The sequence below is a fragment of the Mustela putorius genome, unplaced genomic scaffold (assembly GCF_011764305.1).
Source record: "Mustela putorius furo isolate JIRA1106 unplaced genomic scaffold, ASM1176430v1.1 tig00003859_pilon_pilon_pilon, whole genome shotgun sequence".
Lineage (NCBI taxonomy): Eukaryota > Metazoa > Chordata > Mammalia > Carnivora > Mustelidae > Mustela > Mustela putorius.
In genome coordinates, this window is record NW_025422011.1 from 32,734,491 (window position 1) to 32,758,791 (window position 24,301).

The window sequence follows — 24,301 nt, forward strand, 5'->3', positions numbered from 1 at the left end:
TGGGCTGCGGCTTCGGGGCGCTCGGGGCTGCAGCCGGCGGCGGTGGTGGCGGCGGCGGCGGCGGCGGCGGCGTGGACTGTCCAGCAGAGGCGGGGCGGCCTGAGCACCGAGGCTGGGGTCTCCGCAGGTCCAGCCGCAGGTTCGGGCTCCGAGGCTTCCCGCGACCGTTAACCACGTGAGTGCCCGACGGACCAATCCCCGCCCAGCCCTGGGTTTGAAAAAAAAGGAGGGCGCGACGTAGCCCGCGGGGGAGGGATCAACTACGCGATTTTGGCGCGAACCCGCTGGTTCCGCCTCCCCCCACTCCTCCTTCAGGCGGGCCTGGCCGCGGGCCTATGAGGAAGCCGGACTTCTGGGAGCGGTGCCGGGAGCCGCCCGGTCGGGGCCGGGCGGGAGAGCCGAGGCAGCTCTCTGGGAGGGGCGAAGGGTGCCCGCCCAGCCGAACGCCAGCCTGGAGGCGACCTGCCCGCGCTCCCTCAGGCGCTCTGGGATCTGAGGTGGGGGGTGGGGAACATTTCTGGTCCCGGCGGGGTCGGAGCGTTCGCGGAACCACCGTGGCCCTTGGGCTCAGCCCAGGGAGTCCGGCCTCGGGGTCCCGCGTCTCTTTGGTGCAGGCCTGGGGCGTTGTGGGCGTTGCTGTGGCAGTCACGTTCCCCCGTAGAGTTTTGAGCCAGAAATGGTGACTGGGGCCTCGGGAGCTTTGCGAACTGAGCGGGTTGCTTAGCGTGGGCACCGTAATCAACAAGGAAGCCAGCATACGAGAACTTGCGGCGGAGGCACCGGCTGTGGGGAAGGCCTCAGTTCTCCCCCGCCCATGGTTGTTAGGGTCGGGTGTGTCCTCTGCGAGGTGAGCTTCCCCTAGGTGGTGGCCACCTTTGCAGTCTCCCCCCCCCCCCGCCCCAACACACACACTAGTCCAGAGTAAACAGCAGCAGCACCTGCCCGAAACCCAGCGCCCACCACGCTGCCACGGTGTTTATATTGGTTTGCCAGCACGTGGGCAAGTGTTGGCAAAAAAAGATTGGCACACCCCTCTGCAAACTTAAACGCAACTTGAGAAAAAAAATTCCCCCAGGACTCCCGTCAAATAGTGATTTTATCTGCCCTTTATCTTGCACAGACAAGTTTCTTGTAATTTTTCAGTTGCAAATAACCCCGTGATGAATATTCTAACTTCTCATGCGGTTTTTTTCTCTGCGTTCTTTGAGGGTTTGGGTTTTTGTTTGTTTTTGTTTTTTTGTTTTTTTTAAAGAAATTCACTGAAGTGAGAATTACTGGGTCAAAGGATATAAACTGCCAAACTAACCTCCAGAAAAAAAACAATTTACATTGTCATTGGCAGTGGCTTAGAGTACACTGCTCATGAATTCTGGACGTAAGTGGATATTTAATGTTTGCTAATGTAATTTTGTTGTTTTGATACATATCCTTGGACAGTTTTCCTGTGCCAGTGGCCATTTATACTTTTCTATTGTCTTTTTCTTATTGTAGCACTTTATGAATACTAACACTTTGCCATATATGTTGTTCTAACACTTTTCAGAGGCTAAACTCAAACTGGATTTTTAATAATGGGAACATACTTTAATACTTATCACATGGGAAATTCCATACTTATCACATGAAGATGCAGTGAAGGGTAGACAGCTGTCTTCTCCAGACATTTGCTACCTGATATATGTCTTTTTTTTTTTTTCCATGTTAATCCAAATTCAGTGTTAAGCTCCTGCAAGACAGGAACTCTGTCTACTCTTTTGTGTGTTTCAAAGGAGAGGTATTCTCTGATGCCTGCAGGCCAAAGCCAAGGAATGGTTTTTTAGCACTCTCCCTCCAACACCTCCTCTCCTTCACTCCTAATGGCAAATATGTTTCTTTGATATGCTTAGTTGACTATATTGAGTTGATTTTCTCAAGTTCATGTGAGTGTAAATAAAAATAATTTGAGAAAATGACTTTTTATTGATCTTTAACATGAGTTGTATGTAAAAATCGTGTTTCCGAAGTAAACTTTAAAGCCCTGTAGATAACCTCTTCTGCAACTAGAATGTTGTTCCTAACCCCCTCCTATGTAGGAATTCTGTATCCTCTGTTGCTGTCCCTGCAAACTCACATCCCCTCCCTCTTCACTCTTCCACAACGCCTTGCTTTATTCCCTTGACATACTTATATCTATCTCAAAATATGTTGATTCTTTGTTTACTACTATCCCCTTCTAGAAAATGAGCTCTCTGAGTGTAGGGACCTTTTCTATTTTGTTTATTGCAGTGTTCTAGCATGGCTTGAACCTTCAATATCTTCTGAATGATAACAGAACCCTTATTTAAATATTTGTTGATTGGTTTATTTTTCTATCTCAGTATAAATTCAACTGCTACAGATCTCCCAGGTACCCCAGTATAGCCTGTTCTTGGAGGTAAACTGTCCCTTAACTTTTTTTTTTTTTTTTCCCCAACTCTTAACTATGCCACCTGTCTGCTTCTCTAAACTGGGAGGTCCTTAAAGTAGGCTGGAGCAAAACGGCCTGGCTTCTGAACGGGAAGGGAAGAGTTCTTGGTACACAGCCCCAGTACTTCGAATACTTGGCACCCAAGCCCACCCACAGAATGGGAGAGGTAAATTTCCACTGAATGTATAGAATGACCGGAGGAAAGAAGGAGTGTCTTTAAAAGTTGGGAAAAAGGCTCAGTTGGAAAACCATTTCTTCTCTAAAGCCTTTCCTTAACTTTCTCCACTTCTAGGTAAAAGAGACACTGTGCACCAGGTTTTCCACCATACCTGTAATGGACAATGTAAACACTCTTTGTTTACTTGTCTGGCTGCCCTTCCATCCAGGGCTCAGATCAAGTTTTATTTATCTTCAGAGTTTCAGGAGCCAGCAATGTGTCTTGGCCCCTGGGAAGGTACTTAAATAAATGTTTCTGGAATAAAAATCTCCGTGTTCTTTAAAACGAAAGTACCAAAATAAGTAAGAAACCCAGGCCTTACCCCCTCCAGCTGACAACATGGCATAGTGTTATGGCTGAACTGTCAGCAGTGTCCTAACTGAAATTCTAAATGATCTGATTTTTTCAATTTCATGCTCCTCCAAGTACAGGACTCACTGTACTGGAAGAATGGGGTTACGCCCACCTGCCTCAGGGCATATCTAATTCAAATTTCCTGTTCTTTCTCCACCCAGTGTTGTACCTAACTGTAATGTTGCTAGGCAACTTTTGCAGAATCCACAAGTTTGTGGTAATGTTGTAATAACTGAGTAAAAAATCTTGCCTCTAAGTGTTGGGAAAACAAACTTAACCAGTTTATCCCTTTAGACAGATGACTTAGCAAGTATAAGGCTTTAATACCACCATTGTTGGCACAATTCGCCTACCTTAGCAGCAAAATAAACAATATTCCTGCCCTGAAGATTTATAATTGAGAGTCCTAAATCACCCTCCCAAATACTTTTAATACATGCAAGCACATAAATATGTATGCATATTCTTATTAACATAAGCCTGTACTTTTGAATAAAAGATCCTACAGAACTAGTAACTAATTTTCACAGTCTGTAGGAGTGTTTCGTAAGAATAGTTAGGCTTTACGCAAAGCTGAATCTTTTCTAGTTTATGCTTTCGATTCTGGGAAACAATAACTTTCTCTAAACAAGAGCCTGCTCTCTGATAGATTTTTAATTTTTTTTTTTAAGATTGTATTTATTTATTCTAGTGTGAGAGAGAGAGTATGTGGGCGCTGGGAGGAGGGGCACATGGGGGTAGAGAGAATCTCAAGCCAACTCCAAGTGCTGAGCGCAGAGCCCAACCTGAGGCTCAATTTCATAATCTGAGATCATGACCTGAGCCAAAACTAAGAATCAGACACTCAACTAACTGAGCCATCCAGGCATGCCTAGATTCCTAATTTTAAAAAAAAGAAGAAGCAGAAGCAGCCAGGGGCTAGTGGTTGATTCAGTTGGGTAAGTGTCTGCCTTCAGCTCAGGTCATGATCCTGGGGTCCTGGGATCAAGCCCCACACCAGGTTCCTTGCTCTGCAAGGAGTATGCTTCTCCTCCCTCTGCCTGCTGCTCCCCCTGCTTATGCTCTCTCTGTCAAATAAATAAATAAAACCTTAAAAAAATTGTAAGGGAAAAATGCATTTCCAGTAGTGTACTGTATTAATAGAAAAAAAATCCATGTACTAGTGGACCTGCCCAATTCAAACCTATGTGGTTCAAGGGTCAACTGTATTGCTATAATAAGAAATTGAAAAATATAGTTCAGGAAAAGTGGCCAGCTGAAAACTTGTATTTTAATGAAATAAATATTATTTCTTGTCATGCCTAATTAATCTTTAAAGACTACTACTACCATTTCTCTTTATCCTTTTAACATTTATATCAGGTAGATAAAGGGCATATTTCATTACATCCTTTAACTATGGATTATATCAATGATATGGTCTGCATACAAAAAGTTTGAGGACCTAAGATTCTTATTCAGTTCTTCCTTTAGTGTCTTCAGCTATGAGAGATCCTGCTGGGGTACTCAAAAGTTGTATCCACAAATGTCCAAAACCGTGACTGTAACAGGCCTTATTTGTGAAAGAAGCCTTCAGGCCTGCTCCCAGTTATCTTAGCCCTTACACAGGCCTCAGAATCTTGAAAGACTTGATAGTCCATGGCAATCAGCCACGCCTCTGGCAATGATACTAACTTCAAGACTTTTCCCAAGAAAAAATACTGACCACTGACCTTATCAGTCCTAGATGAGAAAGGAGTTCTCAGTTAACATATTTAAAACTAGAGCTCTATAAAGCAGTTAGCCAAAACACCATGCTTCCTCTTCGCTATTTTAAAAATCCTTTCTACTGGGATGGAACCGAGTAGCCCCATTTTCTCCAATAATACTTTTTTTTCCCTTTGCAGAAGCACAAAGGGTTGTTTTTCCCTACATTGTCAGTGAGTTTCAATAACTGAAAAGGTCACTTCACAAAAATGTTATAAACAGGAGGAATCATGAGTGCACAACAGAAAGCTGGTGCTCAATACACATTTGAGTAATTGACTAATTGCCTCTCCTCTTGGGTCAGTGACATGCTCAGGAAATGACCTGGATAACCACAAGGACTACTGTTGTTTGCTGACCACACTGTGATTATTTAAGCCAGCTTTGTTCTTATTATTGCAGCACAAAAGATGTGATGACTCTTCTTCAGTGAGTCAAGGGGTTCAGTCCCATTAGGAGAGGGAAAGGAGATAAGGCAGACGTCCCATGCTGCTCTTTTGTGTAGCAACAGGAGTGTGTTTGGGTATTGCTATTTTGATGACTCAGTAGTGAGTTTTAAAGTTCTGTAAAAGGCCTTGTTCAGCTCAGACAGGACTACGATGAGCTCATTTGATAGCTCATTGGGTAGAGAGGATTGGGTAGTGTGTGGTCCAATCAGCTGATTGGTGGTGTAAATATGTACGTGGAAAAAACATATCAGCAAGGATGAAACTAGTTCTGAATGCAGAAATCAACTGTCCTTGGCAGTCACCTGTTGAGTGCCTGCTGTGTTCAAGCACCATCTATGTTCTACCCATTCCCCATTAACTTTATGAAGATTAGAATATGAGAAATGTGGGGGCGCCTGAGTGGCTCAGTGGGTTAAAGCCTCTGCCTTTGGCTCAGGTCATGATCCCAGGGTCCTGGGATCCAGCCCCACATCGGGCTCTCTGCTCAGCAGGGAGCCTGCTTCCTCCTCTCTCTCTGCCTGCCTCTCTGCCTACTTGCAATCTCTGTCTGTCAAATAAATAAATAAAATCTTCAAAAAAAAAAAAAAGAATATGAGAAATGTGTTAAGTGCTACAAAGATCTGGGGTACTTGAAGGAGCTGGGAAAGGTAGATATACTACCTGCTATATGGTAGGTACTGAATCAGACGCTTTACATATTTATCTTATTCACTCCATTTATTTCTTTTTAAAGATTTTATTTATTTGACAGAGACACAGCGAGAGAGGGAACACAAGCAGGGTGAGTGGGAGAGGAAGAAGCAGGCTCCCTGCTGAGCAGGCAGCCTGATTCAGGGCTTGATCCCAGGATCAAGCTTAACAACTGAGGCACCCAGGCGCACCTTATTTACTCTCTAAAGTACTAATGAAAGAAGTACTTTATTCGCACTTTACAGAAGGAAATGAAAGCCAGATAGGTTTGATGCCTACCTACACCATAGCGCTAGGACTACTGAGACTATATTCTGGAGACTGTATTACTACTGGCTTTCAGACTAGCTCTTTCTACTTCAGCAGGAGTGGGGTAAGGTGAGGGTGAGAATGAACAGTAAGACATGATGAAGGTGGGCGCCTGGGTGGCTCAGTTGTTAAGCGTCTGCCTTGGGCTCAGCTCATGATCCCAGAGTCTGGGGATCAAGCCCCACATCAGGCTCCCTGTTCAGCAGGAAGCCTGCTTCTCCCTCTCCCGCTCCCACTGCTTATGTTCCTTCTCTGTCTCTCTCTCTCTGTCAAATAATAAATAAAATCTTAAAAAAAAAAAAGACATGATGAAGGTAAGGTTGCTGGCCCCAGCCGGTGAGTCAGACAGTCATGCAGTGTGATGCTAGGATTCTGACAGCAGGCCATACGCCTTATCTGGTGTGAGTGAGGGAAGTGCGATCCAGAGAGTTAGACTTGTACCTTTTACTTTTTTGTTTTACATAAAATCCACATGTATTTTACATTTTAAACTCAAGAGGAAATGCTACAAGGATTGATGTTATCTTGTGTTGTGTAGGGTGTAGGGAAATGCATTCTTGTCTACTATGTGGGGGGGTGGGTATAAATTGGCACCATTTTTAAAAAAGATTGTTTTGGGGGTGACTAGGTGGCTCAGTTAGTTAAGCATTCAACTTTTTTTCTTTTAAAGATTTCATTTATTGGGGTGCCTGGGTGGCTCAGTGGGTTAAAGCCTCTGCCTTCGGCTCAGGTCAAGATCCCAGGGTCCTGGGATCGAGCCCCATGTCGGGCTCTCTGCTCTGCGGGGAGCCTGCTTCCTCCCCTCCCTCTCTCTCTCTCTGCCTCTCTGCCTACTTGTGATTTCTCTCTATTGAATAAATAAAATCTTAAAAAAAAAAAAAGATTTCATTTATTTATGAGAGAGAGAGAGTGCATGCATTAGCAAGGTGAGAGGGACAGAGGGGGGACAGGGAGGGGGTGAGCAAGAGGAGGGGAACTTGGAGGGACATGGGGAGGGGGGCGCAGGCTCCCTCTAGGGAGCCTGATGTGGGTCTCCATCCCAGGACCCTGAGATCTTGACCTGAGCTGAAGGCAGACGCTTAACGACTAAGCTACCCAGGGGTCCCTAAGCATCCAACTCCTGATTTCAGCTCAGGGTCGTGAGATGGGTCTCACGACCCTGAGCTGGAGCCCCGCCTCCAGCTCCACACTCAGTGGAGAGTCTGCTAGAGATTCTTTCCCTCTGGTTCCCTCTCCCTCTGCCCCTCCCCACCTTTTCTCTCAATCAATAAATCAATCTTTAAAAAAAAGATTGTTTTGATGGTTTCTGTTATAATTTAAGTATGTATACTCTTTGGCCTAGCAATTCTACTGAAATGTTTGCACAGATTTGCAAAAAAATATGTAAAAGTATGTTTATTGTTCTATTAGTTCATTCAGGGAATACTTAGGGAGATTCTCCTCTGAGCTTGGCACATCTTCGGGCACATCCCTGGGCACACATGAGTGAAATAAAACAAAGTCCTTACTTTCATGAAAATTGTGAGGCCTCTGGTGGAGAAACACAATGCATAAGTGAGCAAATGTACAAAAAAAAAAATCACATAGTGATAAGTGCCATCAAAAAGGGAAATAGATTAAGAAGTGGTAGAGGGTTGGATGGAAATGCTATTTTATTTTTATTTTTTTTTTTTTTTTTTTTTTTAAGATTTTATTTATTTATTTGACAGAGAGAGATCACAGTAGACAGAGAGGCAGGCAGAGAGAGGGAGAGGGAAGCAGGCTCCCTGCTGAGCAGAGAGCCCGATGTGGGACTCGATCCCAGGACCCTGAGATCATGACCTGAGCCGAAGGCAGTGGCCTAACCACTGAGCCACCCAGGCACCCGGAAATGCTATTTTATATCATGTCATGTAGGAAGGGTTTTCTGAGAAGGCAGCATTGAGCAGGAATCTGCATGAAGTGAGGGAATCAGCCAAATGACATCTGGAGGATGTATATTCTAGGCATTGTTTCTAATACCCAAAACTGCAGACCACCCAAATGTCTGTCAAGTACTCAGTAACCACACTCTGCAAAATAATGAGAGGGCTGTATATACTGAATGAAAAGATAGCTAAGATAAGATGAAAAAAAGTTACAAAAACTGCAGAATGATTCAATTTTTTTAAAAAATTTCCTGAACAAATATATTTATCCCACAGAAGACATCTAAGGAAATACACAAAAGTGTCCAAAAAAAAAAAAAACGCACAAAACCAACCACCTGTTAAAGAGTTGTTGTATGGATTGGATGAGAGAACAAGTCGAAGTGCCTAGGTGCCAACTAAAGAAAGAGCCTAACTAAAGAGTAAGGTAGGCCTTACTGCAGTCTCTAAAAACAGAATGGGGCAGACAGGATTAGGACACAAGTCCTGGGGCACCTGGGTGGCTCAGTGAGTTAAACCTCTGCCCTCAGCTCAGGTCATGGTCTCAGGGTCCTGGGATCGAGCCCTGCATCAGACTCTCTGCTCAGCAGGGAGCCTGCTTCCCTTTCTCTCTCTCTCTCTCTCTCTCTCTGATGGCCACTCTGCCTACTTGTGATCTCTGTCAAATAAATAAAATCTTAAAAAAAAAAAAAGACACAAGTCCTAAAGAACAACCATACCTTTGTCTTTTTTTTTTTTTTTCTCCAATCAGGGGAGAGCACAAATGCAGTCGCCCATGACCACAAATTATGCAGTAGAATTTCTCACATCTGGGGGAATCACAAGGGTGCAATAGATAAGCCTCGCCCTGGGAAAACCACCTTCATGATCATGGTCTCTCCACTGCCAGGGAAGTATACCCTTGCCTTTCCTGATGTACTTGGAGCTCTCCTCTCAGGCCGCTGATGTCTGAGCCCTCCTCCCCTCTCCTCTATTCCCCACATCCCTATCCCCCCCACTCCTTTTGCTCTTGAGAAAGGGTCCTGAGCTTCTGTTTTCTCAGCCCAGTTACTTCATCTGGACTGGTCTTCCTTCTCTTCTCACACAAGCAACATTGTGCTCTGGCTGCAGTCTGTGGCGAGATGCTGATAAGGAAGAGGGCTTCCAGGACCACTCTGATTTATTACAGGCTCACTTCTTTTTTTTTTTTTTAACACTTTTTTTTTTTTAAAAGATTTTATTTATTTGACAGAGAGAGATCACAAGTAGGCAGAGAGGCAGGCAGAGAGAGAGAGGAGGAAGCAGGCTCCCTGCTGAGCAGAGAGCCCGATGCGGGACTCAGTCCCAGGACCCTGAGATCATGACCTGAGCCGAAGGCAGCGGCTTAACCCACTGAGCCACCCAGGCGCCCCTACAGGCTCACTTCTAAGGGCAGAATAAAAAGGCTTCATCCATGGTTCCCAGCTCCAGAATATAATCGAGCCAGGAGCTCAGTTTGGGGAATGGGGTTGCTCACACACGGGTTCCTGCCAGTGCTGACCAAACCACCTGCATGGCCATCAAGGTTTCTGAAGTAGTTAACCCTTAAGTGTTTGGTGCCCACCCTTACTCCCCACTGCTACTAACAAAATCCTCTGACTTCCCCTGGCCCTGTGTATCCATATGCTTGTCAACCAGTTGTTAGAAACAACATACAGCACAGAAAAATGGCCAGTATAAAATAAATACTCAAAAAATGTTCTGGGGCACCTGGGTGGCTCAGTTGTTAAGCATCTGTCTTCGACTCGTGTCATGATCCTAGGGTCCTGAGATCAAGCCCCACATCGGGCTCCCTGCTCAGCGGGAAGCCTGCTTCTCCCTCTCCCGCTCCTCCTGCTTGTGTTCCCTCTCTCTCTCTCTCTCTCTGTGTCTCTCTCTGTCAAAGAAATAAAATCTTAAAAAAAAAAAATGTTTTGTGGCCTTACATAGTTTCTAATATTTCTTCAGTCGATATTCTGATTTCTAGGTAGACAATCATATAATTAATAATAATTCTTCTGGTGTTTATGACTTCTTTGGTTGTATTGTCTAATTGTATTAACTAGCACTTGCAGAACAACATTAAATAATAGGAGAGGTGTTCAATGGCTGGTTAGCTCAGTTGGTTAGAGCACAGTGCTAATAATAGGAGAGGTGGTGAGGAGCCTTGTCTTCCTCCTGACTTTAATGGTAATATTAAGAGTAATACTGGGGTGCCTGGGTGGCTCAGTGGGCTAAAGCCTCTGCTTTCGGCTCAGGTCATGGTCCCAGGGTCCTGGGATCGAGCCCCACATTGGGCTCTCTGCTCAGCAGGCTCTGAGCCTGCTTCCCTCTCTGCCTGCCTCTCTGCCTACTTGTGATCTGTCAAATAAATAAAATCTTAAAAAAAAAAAAGTAATACTGCTCGGGGCGTCTGGCTCTTTCAGTCAGTAAAGCATGCAACCCTTGATCACAGGGTTGTGAGTTCAAGTCCCATGCTGGGCATAGAGCTTACTTTAAATACATACATACATACATATATACACACCCAAAAAGTAATACTGGTTGATGGATGTATACACGTGTGTGAGTACACAGGCACAGGATTTCTACCTGTGTTATGTTAAAGAAGTCTTCTTTTCCTTTTATCAGAATATTTGTTAGGAATAAATATTAAATTTTTAGCATTTCTCTTAATTATTTTGCTTTTTCCTATTTTGATTTATCTCTATTGTGAATTGGATTAATGGATTTCTTTATACTACTCTATCATTCCTGAAACAAATAAATGTGTTTAGTCAAGTCATTTTCAAAATACCCTGGAAAATCATATTCATATATTTCATTTAGGCATTTTGCATCTGTATTTATAAATAGGACTGCTCCCTAGTTTTTCTGTTGTACAATCTTTTTTTTTTTTTTAAGATTTTATTTTTTATTTGACAGACAGAGATCACAAGTAGGCAGAGAGGCAGGCAGAGAGAGAGAGGGGGAAGCAGGCTCCCTGCTGAGCAGAGAGCCTGATGTGGGGCTTGATTATAAGATTTTATAAGATTTATAAGATTTTTTATAAGATAATTTATAAAATTTTGGCTTCATGAAACACTGGGCTATTTACTTCTTTCTCTATGCTTTGTATAGCTTTTGACAGTTTTTGCCAATGATTATTTGTTTTTAGATTTTCTCTTTTCTTTGAGTCCCTATTGGTAATTTATATTTCCTGAGCATTACCCATTTCATTCAGATTTTTTATTTTATTTTTTAAAGATTTTATTTATTCATTTGAGACAGAGTGATACAGAGAGAGAGCACATATGAGCAGGGGGAGAGGGAGAAGCACACTCTCTGCTGAGCTGGAAGCCTTATGCAAGGCTTGATCCCAGCACCCGGAGATCAGGACCTGAGCCCAAGGCAGGACCCAACCATCAGAGCCACCCAGGCGCCCCTCATTCAGATTTTAAATTACATTAGCATAGGTAGAATCGGATAAATGCTGACTGAACCCTCTCCCTTGTATTTCCCATTTTTTCTATACCCATCTGTAAATGCTTCCTCATTCCTAATTTGTGCATTTCTGTTTTGTCTTTCTTTTTTATTATGTTAGCTGGTGGCTTATCAGTTTTGTTGTTTGCTTCCTCCCAACCCAAAGAACTAGATCTTAGATTTATTCATCAGTCATGTCTCTTCTCTGATTCTGAAATCATTCACGTTTCTTGTGTCTTTGTTAACTCCTTTCACTGTCTTTGCATTTCGCTTTCTGCTGTGGCTTTTTTTCCCCCCTTCTAATTTCCTGTGTTGTCTGCTTTCTTTCTTTTTTTTTTTTTTTAAGATTTTATTTATTTGTCAGAGAGAGAGAGGGAGAGAGAGCGAGCACAGGCAGACAGAATGGCAGGCAGAGGCAGAGGGAGAAGCAGGCTCCCTGCCGAGCAAGGAGCCCAATGTGGGACTCGATCCCAGGATGCTGGGATCATGACCTGAGCCGAAGGCAGCTGCTTAACCACCTGAGCCACCCAGGCGTCCCTGTTGTCTGCTTTCTTAATAAACTTTTCTTTTTTCTTATTTAGCAATTAAAGTGTTTAGAGCCATCCATTTTCTTGTGAATACAACTGTGGCAGCATTCCATAAATAGTGTTTCATTGAGTTATTTTTAAAATAGCCTATAATTCAGTTTTTAAAATTTTGTGCTGAAGTATGATACACAAACATAAAGGCAAACACACCAATATACGTACAGTTTAGTGAATATTCACAAATTCAACACCTAGATTAACTAACTGGGGCACCTGGGTAGCTCATTTGTTTAAGCATCTGCCTTTGGTTCAAGTCATGATCGCGGGGTCCTGAGATAGAGCCCTGGGTCCCCTGGATCCGGCTTCCTGCTCAGCAGGGAGCTTGCTTCTCCCTCCAACTCTCCCCCTACTTGTGCTCTCTCTGTCAAGTAAATTAATAAAATCTAAAGAAAGAAAGAGAGAGAGAGTGAGAGAGAGAAGAAAGGAAGAAAGAAAGGATATTACCAGTACCCAGGACTACTACATAATTTATAGAGCCTGGTGAGAAATGGAAATATAATGTTCACATTTATTAAGACCTATAAGATGCGTGACAGCAGATCATTAAAGCCAGTGTGGGATCTTTCTTTTCTTTCTTTCTTTCTTTCTTTTTTTTTTTTTTTTAAGATTTTGTTAAAATCTCAGAGAGAGAGGGAGCCAGAGTGCACAAGCAGTGGAAGCGGCAGGCAGAGAGACAAGCAGGCTCCCTGCTGGGAGATCAACACTGGGGACCTACCCCAGGACCCTGGGATCAGGACCTGAGCCAAAGGCAGCCACTTAACCGACAGCCGCCCAGTCATCCCTCAGCATGGGATCTTTCTAAACACAGGGTCCTGTGTGCACACTAATGAAACTGGCCCGGCCGGCACGCCTCTGGGCTCTCCACCCATCCCTCACCCACCTCCTTGCCAGGGGTGTCCACTCTCCTGACTTCAGATGACAAGAATAGCTTTGCCTGAGCTCTTCTGTGTCTAGTTCCCACTGCTCAGCATTATATTTGTGGACATCATCCATACTTTCACATGTAGTTGAAGTTCATACCTTCTCATTGCTACATAGTTAAAATGAGTCTGTAATTCAGTTTTGGTTTGTTGCTGATCGAAGGGTTGTTTAAGAGAACTTGAAAATTTTCCTAGTTTGAGTGCATCAGGGTGACTAAGGACCAACTGCCTAAATTCAGGCTCTTTTTCCTCTGAATGAGTGAGTCCTTACTCATAGAACATACCCTATGAGTAAGAGAGGTGCCTGGGCAGCTCAGTCAGTTAAACATGGGACTCTTGATGTCAGCTCAGGTCGTGATCTCAGGGGTCTGGGATCGAGCCCCGCATCCACACCCAGTCTGCTTGAGATTCTCTCCCTCTCCCTACGCTCCTCTCCCTGCTCATACTCTCTCTCAAAATAAATTAGTTAATTAATTAAAAAATATATAGTAAGAAACAGTGAGCTTTATTCCTTCATCATGTTCTCCTGATACACAATGAAGAAGAAAGAAGTTAGCCAAAGTTAAAGGCAACATCTTTTTTAGCCTCTCCAGGCAGAGGTTTTTTTTGAACTTTGCCAGAGTAGTAGCACACACAGATGGTAGACAAAGGGACCGAGGTCATACTGTCAGCCTTGTGAGTTGCCAAGGAAACTGGAAAGAAATTGGGTCCTTTGTCAGATCAAGGAAAACACAGGACTTCTCTCATGGATCCAAACAGCAATGTCCCCTGCATGTCCATTACCTCAGGTTGTCCTGGAGCAGTGACCAGTGGGCCCTTTCTATGTATGGGGACAACTGGCTACAGTTCTGGCATTGCAAATGGTTGGATATTCAGGGATGAGACCAGATAAGTAGTCCACTGGTCCTTAAAAGATGTTATCACTAGGGGTACCTGGGTGGCACCCCAGCTCTTGGTTTTAGCTCAGGGTTATGAGATGGAGCCTGGGTCGGGCTCTGCACTGATCAGGGAGTCTGCTTAAGACTGCCTCCTTCCTGCTTTGCCCCTCCCTCCTACTACTCTCTCTCTCTCAAATAAGTAAATCTTAAAAAAAAAAAAAAAAAGTATTGCTAAAAGCCAGTCACTCTTTTACACTTCCAACCTAATGCTGAAGGCTAAATTCAAACTATTTTACTAAAATCAACTTGCACCAGCCAACCTTATATTTAATGAAGGCCTGTAGCACAAATTTGGTGACCAAACATAGACAATCTTTTCAACAAAGTGCTACAGGTAGAGGTGAAAGGTCTATCATTGAGACTGAGATTTATCCATTTTTAGGTAATAAAAAGCTCATAATACAAAATTCAAAAGGTACAAAAAGGTATATAGTCGAAGGTGAGCCTCCCTTTCAACTCCAGCTTCTAGCCTGTTCCTCAGGGGCAACCAGCATTATATTCTTGTCTATCCTTTCAGAAATGGTCTATGCAAATATATGAAATCTTTTAAATATTTGTATAAGAACTTGTAGCATATTATGAGGTGCACCTTGCTTTTTCATTTACTGTTTCTTGGATGTTGCTGCATGTTAATATATATAGGACTAGTCCGTTCATTCTTTTTATTTTGTTTGAAGTTTATTATTATTATTTTTTTTTTAGTAATTGCTACACCCATAGGAGGCTCAAGCTCATGACCCTCAAAAGTCACATATTCTACCAACTGAGCTAGCTAGATGCCCCCATTCTTTGTAAAGGCTGCATAGTATTCTGTTATCTAGATGAACCATAATTTTTAAAAAAGTTTTTTAACATCTTTATTGAGGTAAATTTGCATACCATAACATTCATCTATGAAAGTGTACAATTCAGTGATTTTTAGTGAATTTATAGTTATGTGCCCTCACCACAATCCAGTTTTAGAATGTTTCTGTCAACCCAAAATTTTCCTTATGCCTATAATTTATCTTTTAACTATTTAATTAAACTCTGTCTTTCCTTCTCAGTAATTCATTTTAACATTTACTGGGGTCACAGTCTTTTGTTTTACAACACTGGAGAGGATTTGGAACCGTGACCATGTGTTAAGAGAGCGTTTCAAACCTTATATATATTTCTCCTCTCTTTCGAAGAGTCACAATTCTCCATTTTATTCAAGGCTGCGGTGAATTTGGAAAGTGAGATGGAGGAGATCTTGAATGCTCTGCCAGTGAGCATTTTACTGAGTAATCTTTTTTTTTTTAATTTTTCAGGTTTATGTATTTTTAGTTTATGTATTTTAATCTCTACACCAAATATGGGGCTTGAACTCACAACCCTGAGATCAAGAGTCATAAGCTCTTCCAGCTGAGCCAGCCAGGCGTCCCCAAAATAAGTAGTTGGAATGGGCAAGCATCACTTCCTCCAGAAGGTTGCTGGTCGTGATGATCAGTAGCTAAGTTACAATGACTACAGATTGCCCTGGGAGAGAGCACAGAGAAAGCACAGAGCTCCTCGTATTTACTAACACACTGTCTTGGGCAGGTACCCTGTATGTAGCTGAGGGTCATCAGGCTGATCAGTGAGTGTGTGTGTCTTGTTCCACTCACAGCCCATGGTTGGCAGACAGAGCACAATGGAAGGTGACGGCCGGAGAACACAGACTTGCAGAAGAGCCTGCGGTAGCCCTGTCGTCCTGTGGTCCAGAGCATGAAGCTAGCATCAGATGGCTGTAGTTCTGCCTCTTTCCTCAGCTCTAGTCAGTCAGCACTCTCTTGCCTCCGATGTATGGCCATCCATAGCTCATGCTCCAGAAGGGGAAATGTCACACTGGAATATACAGTGCAAATAAAACTTCTATTTTCTGAATCTGCTCTTCCAAAATTAGAGCATTTTTTGTTTTTCTCTGGCCCTTTTTTCCTCCTTGGTGTTAAAACTAGAGTTATGTACCTTTCTGTTCCTGTTACTATATAGCCTCATTTAGATTTGTATTTTCAAAATCCATAATTCTCCAGTCAAAAACTAAGCAGGTGGATCCTGTTCTCTTCATCTCTCACAGGGAGGAGAGAAGGGCAGATACACAGCGTGATCAAACAGAGCCCTAGTAGAGCACAGAGGAAGGGCTTCTAGGCCTTTCCCACTGTGCTGGCTCTGACCAGGGCATTGGCACTCCTGGACTGTCACGGGGGGAAGTGATTCTCCAGGAGGAAGTCATTACCTGGCCATCCTCAGGTCCTCCTAGAGAGTGTGCCCTCCCTCCTGCTGGGAAGGACTCTCGTGACTCAACTTGCAAGTACGGGAAGACCATCAAGCCAGAGCATCTGTGTGCTTCAAAAATCCAAACTCAGGGACCAGAAAGAACAGGAGTCTGAGGACATCTCTGTAGAAGGTGCAAATGCCCATGGGCCTGTCAATACAGTTGCCCTTGTGAGAGCTGCCAGTGCGGGTGGAGGCCTTTCCGTACCTTTTTCATGAACTAATCTCTGAGAGAAGATCCAGGTTGCTCTTTCCTCATGGCCTGGACAAGTGGTGGTTTGACTTCTCTGTCAACTCCATTGGGCTCCAACTCCAATGCCCATGCATGGATGGGAGCACCGAGAACCAGCAAAGGACGGGTTTCACCTTCGGTAGACACTTCATTTAGATGCTGTCCTTGGTCCCTGGGTCAGATAGGCTGGACCAGTGGCCACAGTTTAGCAAGTATGGAGACCAGGAGAGGTGACCAAGACAGAGTCAATCCTGTCTTGGATTGACCAGGAACAAGGTCAGAGCCCACTTACTAGACTTGGAGCCAAGCGCAGGGCAGCAAAGGACATTTATCCCAAGAGCTGCTGTCTAAAAACATGGAATAGGATCTATGGGCATCCTGTTGCCTCCAGTCATGATAGACAATGGGGTCCTGGGCTGTGCTCTGTCTTTGGGTGAGCAAGTGACTCTGGAGATGGAGGACAGTGTCCCTATAGACCTTCCACTTCCCCCTGAGACTGTGATGTGATGCAGAATGCCAAATACTGCCAGCAACCTGCCCATCCATTAGGACTGGCCTTAGGAGTGTTGAGTGACTGGGACTTGGGAATCCTCAGGTCTGGCAGAGATTTGCCCTGTCAGTGTCCGTGTAAGAGTCACAAAGATTCGTGATCCAAGTCACAAAGATTGCCACTGGCATCTCAGGACTGAATCTGAGATGCCCTTGAAAAAATTTCTTTAGTCAATTTGATTATAAATCCAAAAGTGACTGTCAATCTCCTGTTGGGCAAGGAGACAAAGCTAGTCTCCCAGGTCTGGTGTGGGCACGTCCTCCTTAGTATCATCCCAGCAACCTGAGGAGGCATTTGGGGTCTTTTTCCCATCACTCAACCTGTTTTCTCCCAGCATTAAATAATTTCCTTCCAGGTAGAGAAAAGACCACCTCCCCCCACCCCACTCTGGCCCAGGCACAGCAGGTTGATTTGTTCGAGAAGGAGGTGGTGAAGCCAGCTGCTCAATGAGCCATCCAGGTGCCCCAGCTAAGATCACTTGGGCAGAAAAAATGGTCCAGTTTTCTACTGTTCCTGATTTTCTGTTGAAAGGAACATAAAGCAATTTCAGGATTGCTTTATGTTAGAAACTAGCCCTAAGACTGCAGAGAAGCTTCTTGCCTGATCAACTGTATCTGGGTAAAAGATCTGGTGAGTGTGAAGAGCTGCTCCCAGGGCCCTCATCAGCTCAAAAGCCCGTGGCTGGCTTGGAGAAAAACTTCCCCACTGAGAAAGATAAGACAACCCCCTTGCGGCAAAAGAGATTTCACCTCTTTGCTTTTTCCATAGAAATTGCAGACTTTGGGGGCACCTGGGTGGCTCAGTGGGTTAAAGCCTCTGCCTTTGGCTCTGGTCATGATCCCAGGTTCCTGGGATCAAGCCCCACATCAGACTCTGTGCTTGTCAGGGAGCCTGCTTCCCCCCCCACCGCCTGCCTCTCTGCCTACTTGTGATCTCTGTCTGTCAAATAAAAAAATAAATAAGTAAAATCTTAAAAAAAAAAAAAAAAAAAGAAAGAAAGAAATTGCAAAATTTGGAGACCACTAGAACTGAATCTGTAACCAAGATTAGAGCTGTTTTCCACAACTCTTTCTTAGGCAGGTGCGGCTTTGGGACAGATTACCAAAAGTGTTTTGTGGATGCTTCCAGTGGGCCCAGAGAAACCCTGTGGAGGTGAGGCAAACCGGGGAGACATTTGGGATTGACATTAGAGCAGGAATCCCATCCTCCTTCATAAGAATGCAGAAAAGTAACAAGAAAAAGCTTTCCCTGGGTAATTTTCATTTTAACTATTTATGCAATTTTTCCAGATCTTGAGCATTGTTTGTTCTCAGCGTGACCTTCTGCCCTTCAATTTTAGATGTGCTTCGGAAGCCAAATGAAACCCCTGCATGGGGTCTGGAGGATTCTCTGTACTTCTCAAGCCAGGTGAGCTTAGAGCTGGGGGCAGCAGCTAGAGGAGACCCGCTGCTCTGTGAGGCCTCTGGGAGTTATGGGGAAGCTGCAGTCCCCAGTTACTCTAAGGGAGCCCATGCTCTAAAAGGAGAAGCAGATAATGTATTTCCAAAACCCAAGTCATACCTCTTGTGTGGCAAGAAAAGAGAAGGGCTAAGAGAAGCGCTTTCCTCAGCTGGGCAGGCTACAGACTCTGTGGGACTCAGTGCAAAAAGAAAAATGCCAGCCTCTTGGTCAAAAAACAGGGAAAAAGTTCTGTTAAAGGTACATGTAAAGCCAGACACAGAAGGTCAAAGAGTGGGCGCCTGGGTGGCTCAGGGGTTAAGCATCTGCCTTCAGCTCAGGTCATGATCTTGGAGTCCTGAGATCCAATTCCACATCGGGCTCCCTGCTCACCAGTGAGTCTGCTTCTCCCTCTGGCCAACGCCCCCCATCTCCGCCCGCTCATGCTGGAGTGCTCTTACTCTCTCACACAAAAATAAGTAAAATCTTAAAAAGAAGAAGAAGAAGAAGAAGAAGGACAACTAGTGATTCTACTTATGTGAGGTCCTGAGAGTAGTCAAATTTATAGAAAGTGAAAGAAGGGTGGTTGCCAGGGGCTGGGAAGATGGGGGGATGGGAGCTATCATTAAATGGGTAGAGTTTCAGTTTGGGAAGATGAAAAAATTCTAGAGTTGAATGGTGGGAATAGTTGCACAATGATTTGAAGGTGTTTAATGATACTGAACTGTACACTCAAAAATGGTTAAAATGGCATATTTTATGTTATATATATTTTACAACCCTCCCCCCCCACATATGCACACAGGAATACATGAGTTTTTTTCCTTCTTTCAAGGTCTCTCTCTCGACTTGTCTTGAGTTTTTTAAATTTGCTATCTAATATTGTTCTAAGTAAAGAAAAATTAATTTCAAATTTTTAGTGTGAATTTTACCCTTTATGTTTTTATTGCACAATGCTAGTATTTTTAAAAGTTTTGTTTATGTATTTGGGATGCCTGGGTGGCTCAGTGGGTTAAGCCACTGCCTTCGGCTCAGGTCATGATCCCAGGATTCTGGGATTGAGTCCCACACTGGGCTCCTTGCTCGGCAGGGAGCCTGCTTCTCTTGTTGCCTCTGCCTGCCACTCTCTTGCCTATGTGTACCGCCCCCCTCAGAAATAAATGAATAAATAAAATCTTAAAAAAATATATTTTATTCATGTATTTTGATAGAGAGAGGGAGGCAGAAAGCACAAACAGGCAGAGCGGTAGGCAGAGGGAGAGCGAGAAGCAGACTCCCTGCTGAGCAAGGAGCCTGATGTGGGGCTTGATTCCAGGGCCTTGGGATCATGACCAAAGCTAAAGGCAGATGCTCAACCGACTGAGCCACCCAGGTGCCCCAAGTGCAATGCTAGTTTTAAATGAAAATATCATAATATTTAACTTGTATTTGAAATCACTGAAATCCCAGGACCCTGAGATCATGACCTGAGCCAAAGGCAAAGGCTTAACCTACTGAGCCACCCAGGTGCCCCAGATCTCCTCCTCCTTAAGGAAACCTAAGGGCAGCGTGCTTACAGCAGAGGGGCCTGGGCTCCCTTTCCTTGCTCACCAACAGACCTCAGCTGTGCCCTGTCATTTTCACCCTCTCACTCCCTGCTCACTGTTGGGATCTGCCGATTGTCTGGTCTATAGTCTTACCTGAGCTAGGAAATACTGGACTGTAAGTCCCTGAATCCAGTCCATTTCAGCGCTAAGTGTGGGGTTTCCCAAGTTAATTCCGTAGTCCCAGAGGTGCCATGCATGATGGGTAGCATGGGAGACCCTCCAAAGCTGGTTTGCCCTAGCCAGCCTGGGGGCATAGGGTGGGGTGGGGGTGGGGGCACAGGGCTCCCCTGGCCATCTGGGCAGCTGCCGCATTTGGAGGGTTGAGGAAGCCAAGCCTTTCTCTCATTCTATTCCCTGAATTCTTACAACTGCAGACCGTAGGCAGTACCCTTTCTTTTTGTAGTGGCCTCCAGTGTGTCTGCGAGAGTGGGGGTTTTTCTTGGACGAAGTTTTGCCTTGAGGCCTGTCCAGCTCATGTTGCTGAGTTATGCTCCAAGCAGCTCCACTGGTAAAGTACTCTTGTTTCATCAAGTGTCTTTGGGGAATTTTCAACTTCGGAGGGCTCCTCTCTGCATGCTACACTGGGAAGAAACCGCACACCGGCTTTACTAGCACCTCTCTGCACATCAGCTGGAGTCTTCCCTTGGCGGAAATGTGCCCCTTCCTTAGGCGCCCGAGGTCCTGTTCCCAGGCAGGCAGCCAGGTGGCCAGGCAGGGGACACACCCGCAGCCTCCCTCTGCCCTCTTCTCAAGCTGAGGGATAATCGGGCCTGCCAGTGCAGTCCAGCTCTGCCCTGTCCAGTCCATCTAGCAAAGGAGCTAGGGTGAGGGAGAAAGCTTGGGATCTGAGCAAAGGCCGCTGTCAGCGGGGCAGGGAGGCTGCAAGCCTGGGTTTGGTTCTGGGCAGCACAGGGGGCCTGAATGGGCCCAGTGGAGGAGCTCCCGGTCAGTGGCCATGACCCTGGGACTTTGCAGTTGCTCTTCTTCCTCAGTCTTCCCATGTCAGCCCCTATCTAAGCCTCAGCAGGCCTCAGCTGGCAGTTCTTCTATGTGTGTTCCAGTCTAAGACTGAAGACTGGATCCATGTGGGACTAAGACCTTTTCTAATGTTGACTATCTGTGAGGAGCTTTGAAGGGAAAGCAACCAGTCCCGGCCCAACCCCCATTTCAGATGACTGAGTCATGACCCTTTTTAACAAGACTTCAAAGAAACCTCATCAAAGATAACATTTATATTGAAGAAAACAGTACAACAGTTTTCCCTTTTTTACTGTAAAGCTTGGAATGAAACACAAGCCCCATTTCAGCTCTCTGGCAAACAAAGCACAGTGAACCACAGTGAAGGAGTGGTTATTGCAAGACAAACCTTCCCTCACTCAACCCCCCTTTTTTGGGACCTTGGTGGCCCCTAAGCTGAATCTCTGACATCAGACCTGGTTTTTCAAGTGCTCAGGTCATTAGGCAATCAGAAAACACCAGAGCTCATCTTGATCATCTCTGCCACAAATTATCATCTGAGAAGGCACAGTTTCGGTGTGGTGAAGGCTTGTGGGATGAGGTGGTCACAAAGTCTGGGTTTTGCCCTGTCTTTGCCCTCCTTCTGCACAGCCAGAGGCCCCAGAAGGCATTTAGCTTCTTTGGAAACTGTTTCCGCTTGTACAAAGGGGGATAATAAATCCTTTGTATTTCACAAATTTGCTTTAAGTACATTAAAATGTATGAAAAAATACTTATTCTGTGCTTGATCAACAACATACTCTCGATATACGTGTGTTGGGTTATAATCGATGCCATTGGTGGTGTTTTCTGCAACACTTTCCCCCACCCCCATACCAGTTTAATAAAACAAAGGTAAAGGTAACAATTTAAAAATCGCTGTATTCAAAATTAATAATAAACTTTAGGGTAAATAAGCTTTAAAACAAAAGTACATAAGCAAAAATAAATAATTTACACCGACCCACTAACCTAATTTTCAGAGTAAAGCCATTTTCAATTACAGCACTGTTATCCCGGGCTCCAGCCTGTGGTCAAACTTTGATAGTTCATTATTTTTAAAAAACAGTAACAAAAAATTGAACGCTAAGTAAAATCTTTAACAAAACCAAAGCACTGGATTTAACTTTTTAATTTTAAATAACCAAACTTTGTCATTTCATACATAATCCAATGTAATGGATCCAATTCAATATAATTAGCATTTCAGCTTGAAGAGGTGGTATTTTAACAGGGATGGAAACTGTAATGAATAGTCTTCAAACCGTGAGGTACAAATAAAAACATACAAGTATACAGTAGAACAAAAACTGCAGACACTCTATTAACTTGGGGAAATATCCGAAGGCTTTACATCCTTTATTATCCATGATGGCTTTTGGAATTGATTGTTTGAAGTATAGAACCTTTGACGTTTTAGATACAGCCTTTATTTTATTTTTTCACAGTAAGTTAAAAATCCATCATAAGACTCCGAAAGACTCCACTGATCTTGCACGTAGACTCTAGGAGTTTGCAAAGTGATAAAAGAGTAACGTGAAAATTTACCGTATTGCCCTAATTTCATACATCCTTGTACACAATGAATCAGTTTGGGAATCTATTCCAAGAGTTATATACACAAAAGCATCAAGAATAAAATGTTCTCCACTCTTGCATAAAAATGTGTACAGTATGTCAGGAATGGAAAAACTCTAATTTTCCTGGGCCCGGGCTCTTGGATGTCTGCTGCCTGAAGATGAAAGGCTCCTCCCGATGTAGTGCTCCACTGTTTCGAGAACTAATCATCCAACCCTGGCGTTTCTCCTTGTTGGATTCTAGATGCTATTCTGATGGCTTCTTCCAGAGATGGCTGTTCTCCAAGCTGGAACAGGAACAAACACATGGGCATAGTTAAGATAATACCAAAGAAATAGTATATGCCAGAAGTTTAAAAAAAAAAAAATCAAGACTTTTATTTATTTCACAGAGAGAGAGAGAGAAAGAGACAGCACAAGAAGGGGGAGTTGCAGGCAGAGGGAGAGGCAGAAGCAGGATCCCGCTGAGCAGAGGGATCATGGACCCAGGGATAATGACCTGAGCTGAAGGCAAATGCTTAATCGACTGAGACACCCAGGTGCCCCCAGAAGAAAAATTTCTTTCTGTAATTCTGACAGCTGGACTTAAGACACTACTGCTGATGAAAATCATTAAGAGCTTAAAAAAAAAATTCTTGCAGAATGATGTAACTTCTTTCTGTAGGATTTTGATAAACCTTCACTCGTACAACAGAAAAAAGGTGCTCATCTTTTCCAATGGGGGCACTGAGAACACCCTGCGCCTTTGGCTTCTGTGCCCATAAACTAAATTAAAACCAATGGTCAGCATTTTCCTGAATGTGTTCTCTTTTCCAAGTAAATACACGAGAAACAACTCTTCCCCAGGAAAGGTAATCTGCGCCTAGCATTCTAGACTCTCAGCTTCAATCCAGTGACTTCCCCAAGAAGAGTTTTTTCTGTCTTCTAATTTCCCCCCAGTGTGAAATACAGCTGTGCAGGGACTCTCAGGGGATTAACTTAGGGTCTCTGTTTACACGAGGTTCATTTGCAAGGAGGAGCTCTTAAGTGCTTTACAGAATCCGCCTAATGAGACTTATTTGGAAAGTAAAGATGGCTGGGTGGGGGCACACTGGGATGTTTACCAGCAGCTTTTCTTTTTTCTTGCTATAAACCCCTAAAACACGCAGAGATACTAGAGAACAAAGTGCCGGTCTTTTCGAGTGCACCGCAAACAGCAGTTCTCTTCAAGGAGCTAAGTGCCACACATTATTCTGTGTCCTGCCTCCTGTGAAGGTTATGAATGAAAGGCAGTGTAAGAGGCCGAGAGCTATGAAGGAGTCCAGCTGTCACCATACTCACCTGAACTGCAATCTGGGTGCCGTTGGATGTGGCCACTAAGGTCAGAGGCCTGGTTTCTGTGGTGACTAAGTGATGGCTGTGCTGTTGGTGCCCCATTTCTGATGAGGCAGTATGGAACGCTGCCAAGTCCTGAGCCACAATTGCAACCTTTATCAAAAAGGACACAGAAGGAAAGCTATGATTAAGTACATTAAACTCTGCTTAATACAAGGGACTGTCTTTGGATCTGAAAGGAAAAACTCCCTTCTGACCACAGACTTGTAGAAGCCTAAAGCTGGAAGAGAACTTACATATTGTCTATTCTAGA

General features: G+C 44.2%; 1 protein-coding gene, 1 long non-coding RNA gene and 1 pseudogene across 8 annotated transcripts in view; 1 reads left to right on the plus strand and 2 right to left on the minus strand.

The window, feature by feature from the left end:
- Positions 1-88: 88 nt before the first annotated feature.
- On the plus strand, positions 89-21,834 carry LOC106005720. Its single transcript, XR_006602232.1, has 3 exons — positions 89-175; positions 18,418-18,485; positions 20,505-21,834. It is a non-coding gene; the product is annotated as an uncharacterized LOC106005720 (long non-coding RNA).
- Positions 8,867-9,015, minus strand: LOC123387780 (annotated as a pseudogene).
- Positions 21,835-21,959: 125 nt separating the features above from the next.
- ZNF143 (zinc finger protein 143) overlaps positions 21,960-24,301 on the minus strand; it is a 59,741-nt gene continuing 57,399 nt past the window's right edge. For all 7 annotated transcript variants that reach the window (XM_004751953.3, XM_045065844.1, XM_004751955.3 and 4 more), the window contains 2 exons: positions 23,995-24,141; positions 21,960-22,961 (listed from right to left, as the gene is read on the minus strand). In XM_004751953.3, coding sequence (XP_004752010.1) covers positions 22,878-22,961; positions 23,995-24,141 — 231 coding nt within the window. In that variant the 3' untranslated portion in view covers positions 21,960-22,877. The remainder of the gene's footprint in view (positions 22,962-23,994; positions 24,142-24,301) is intronic.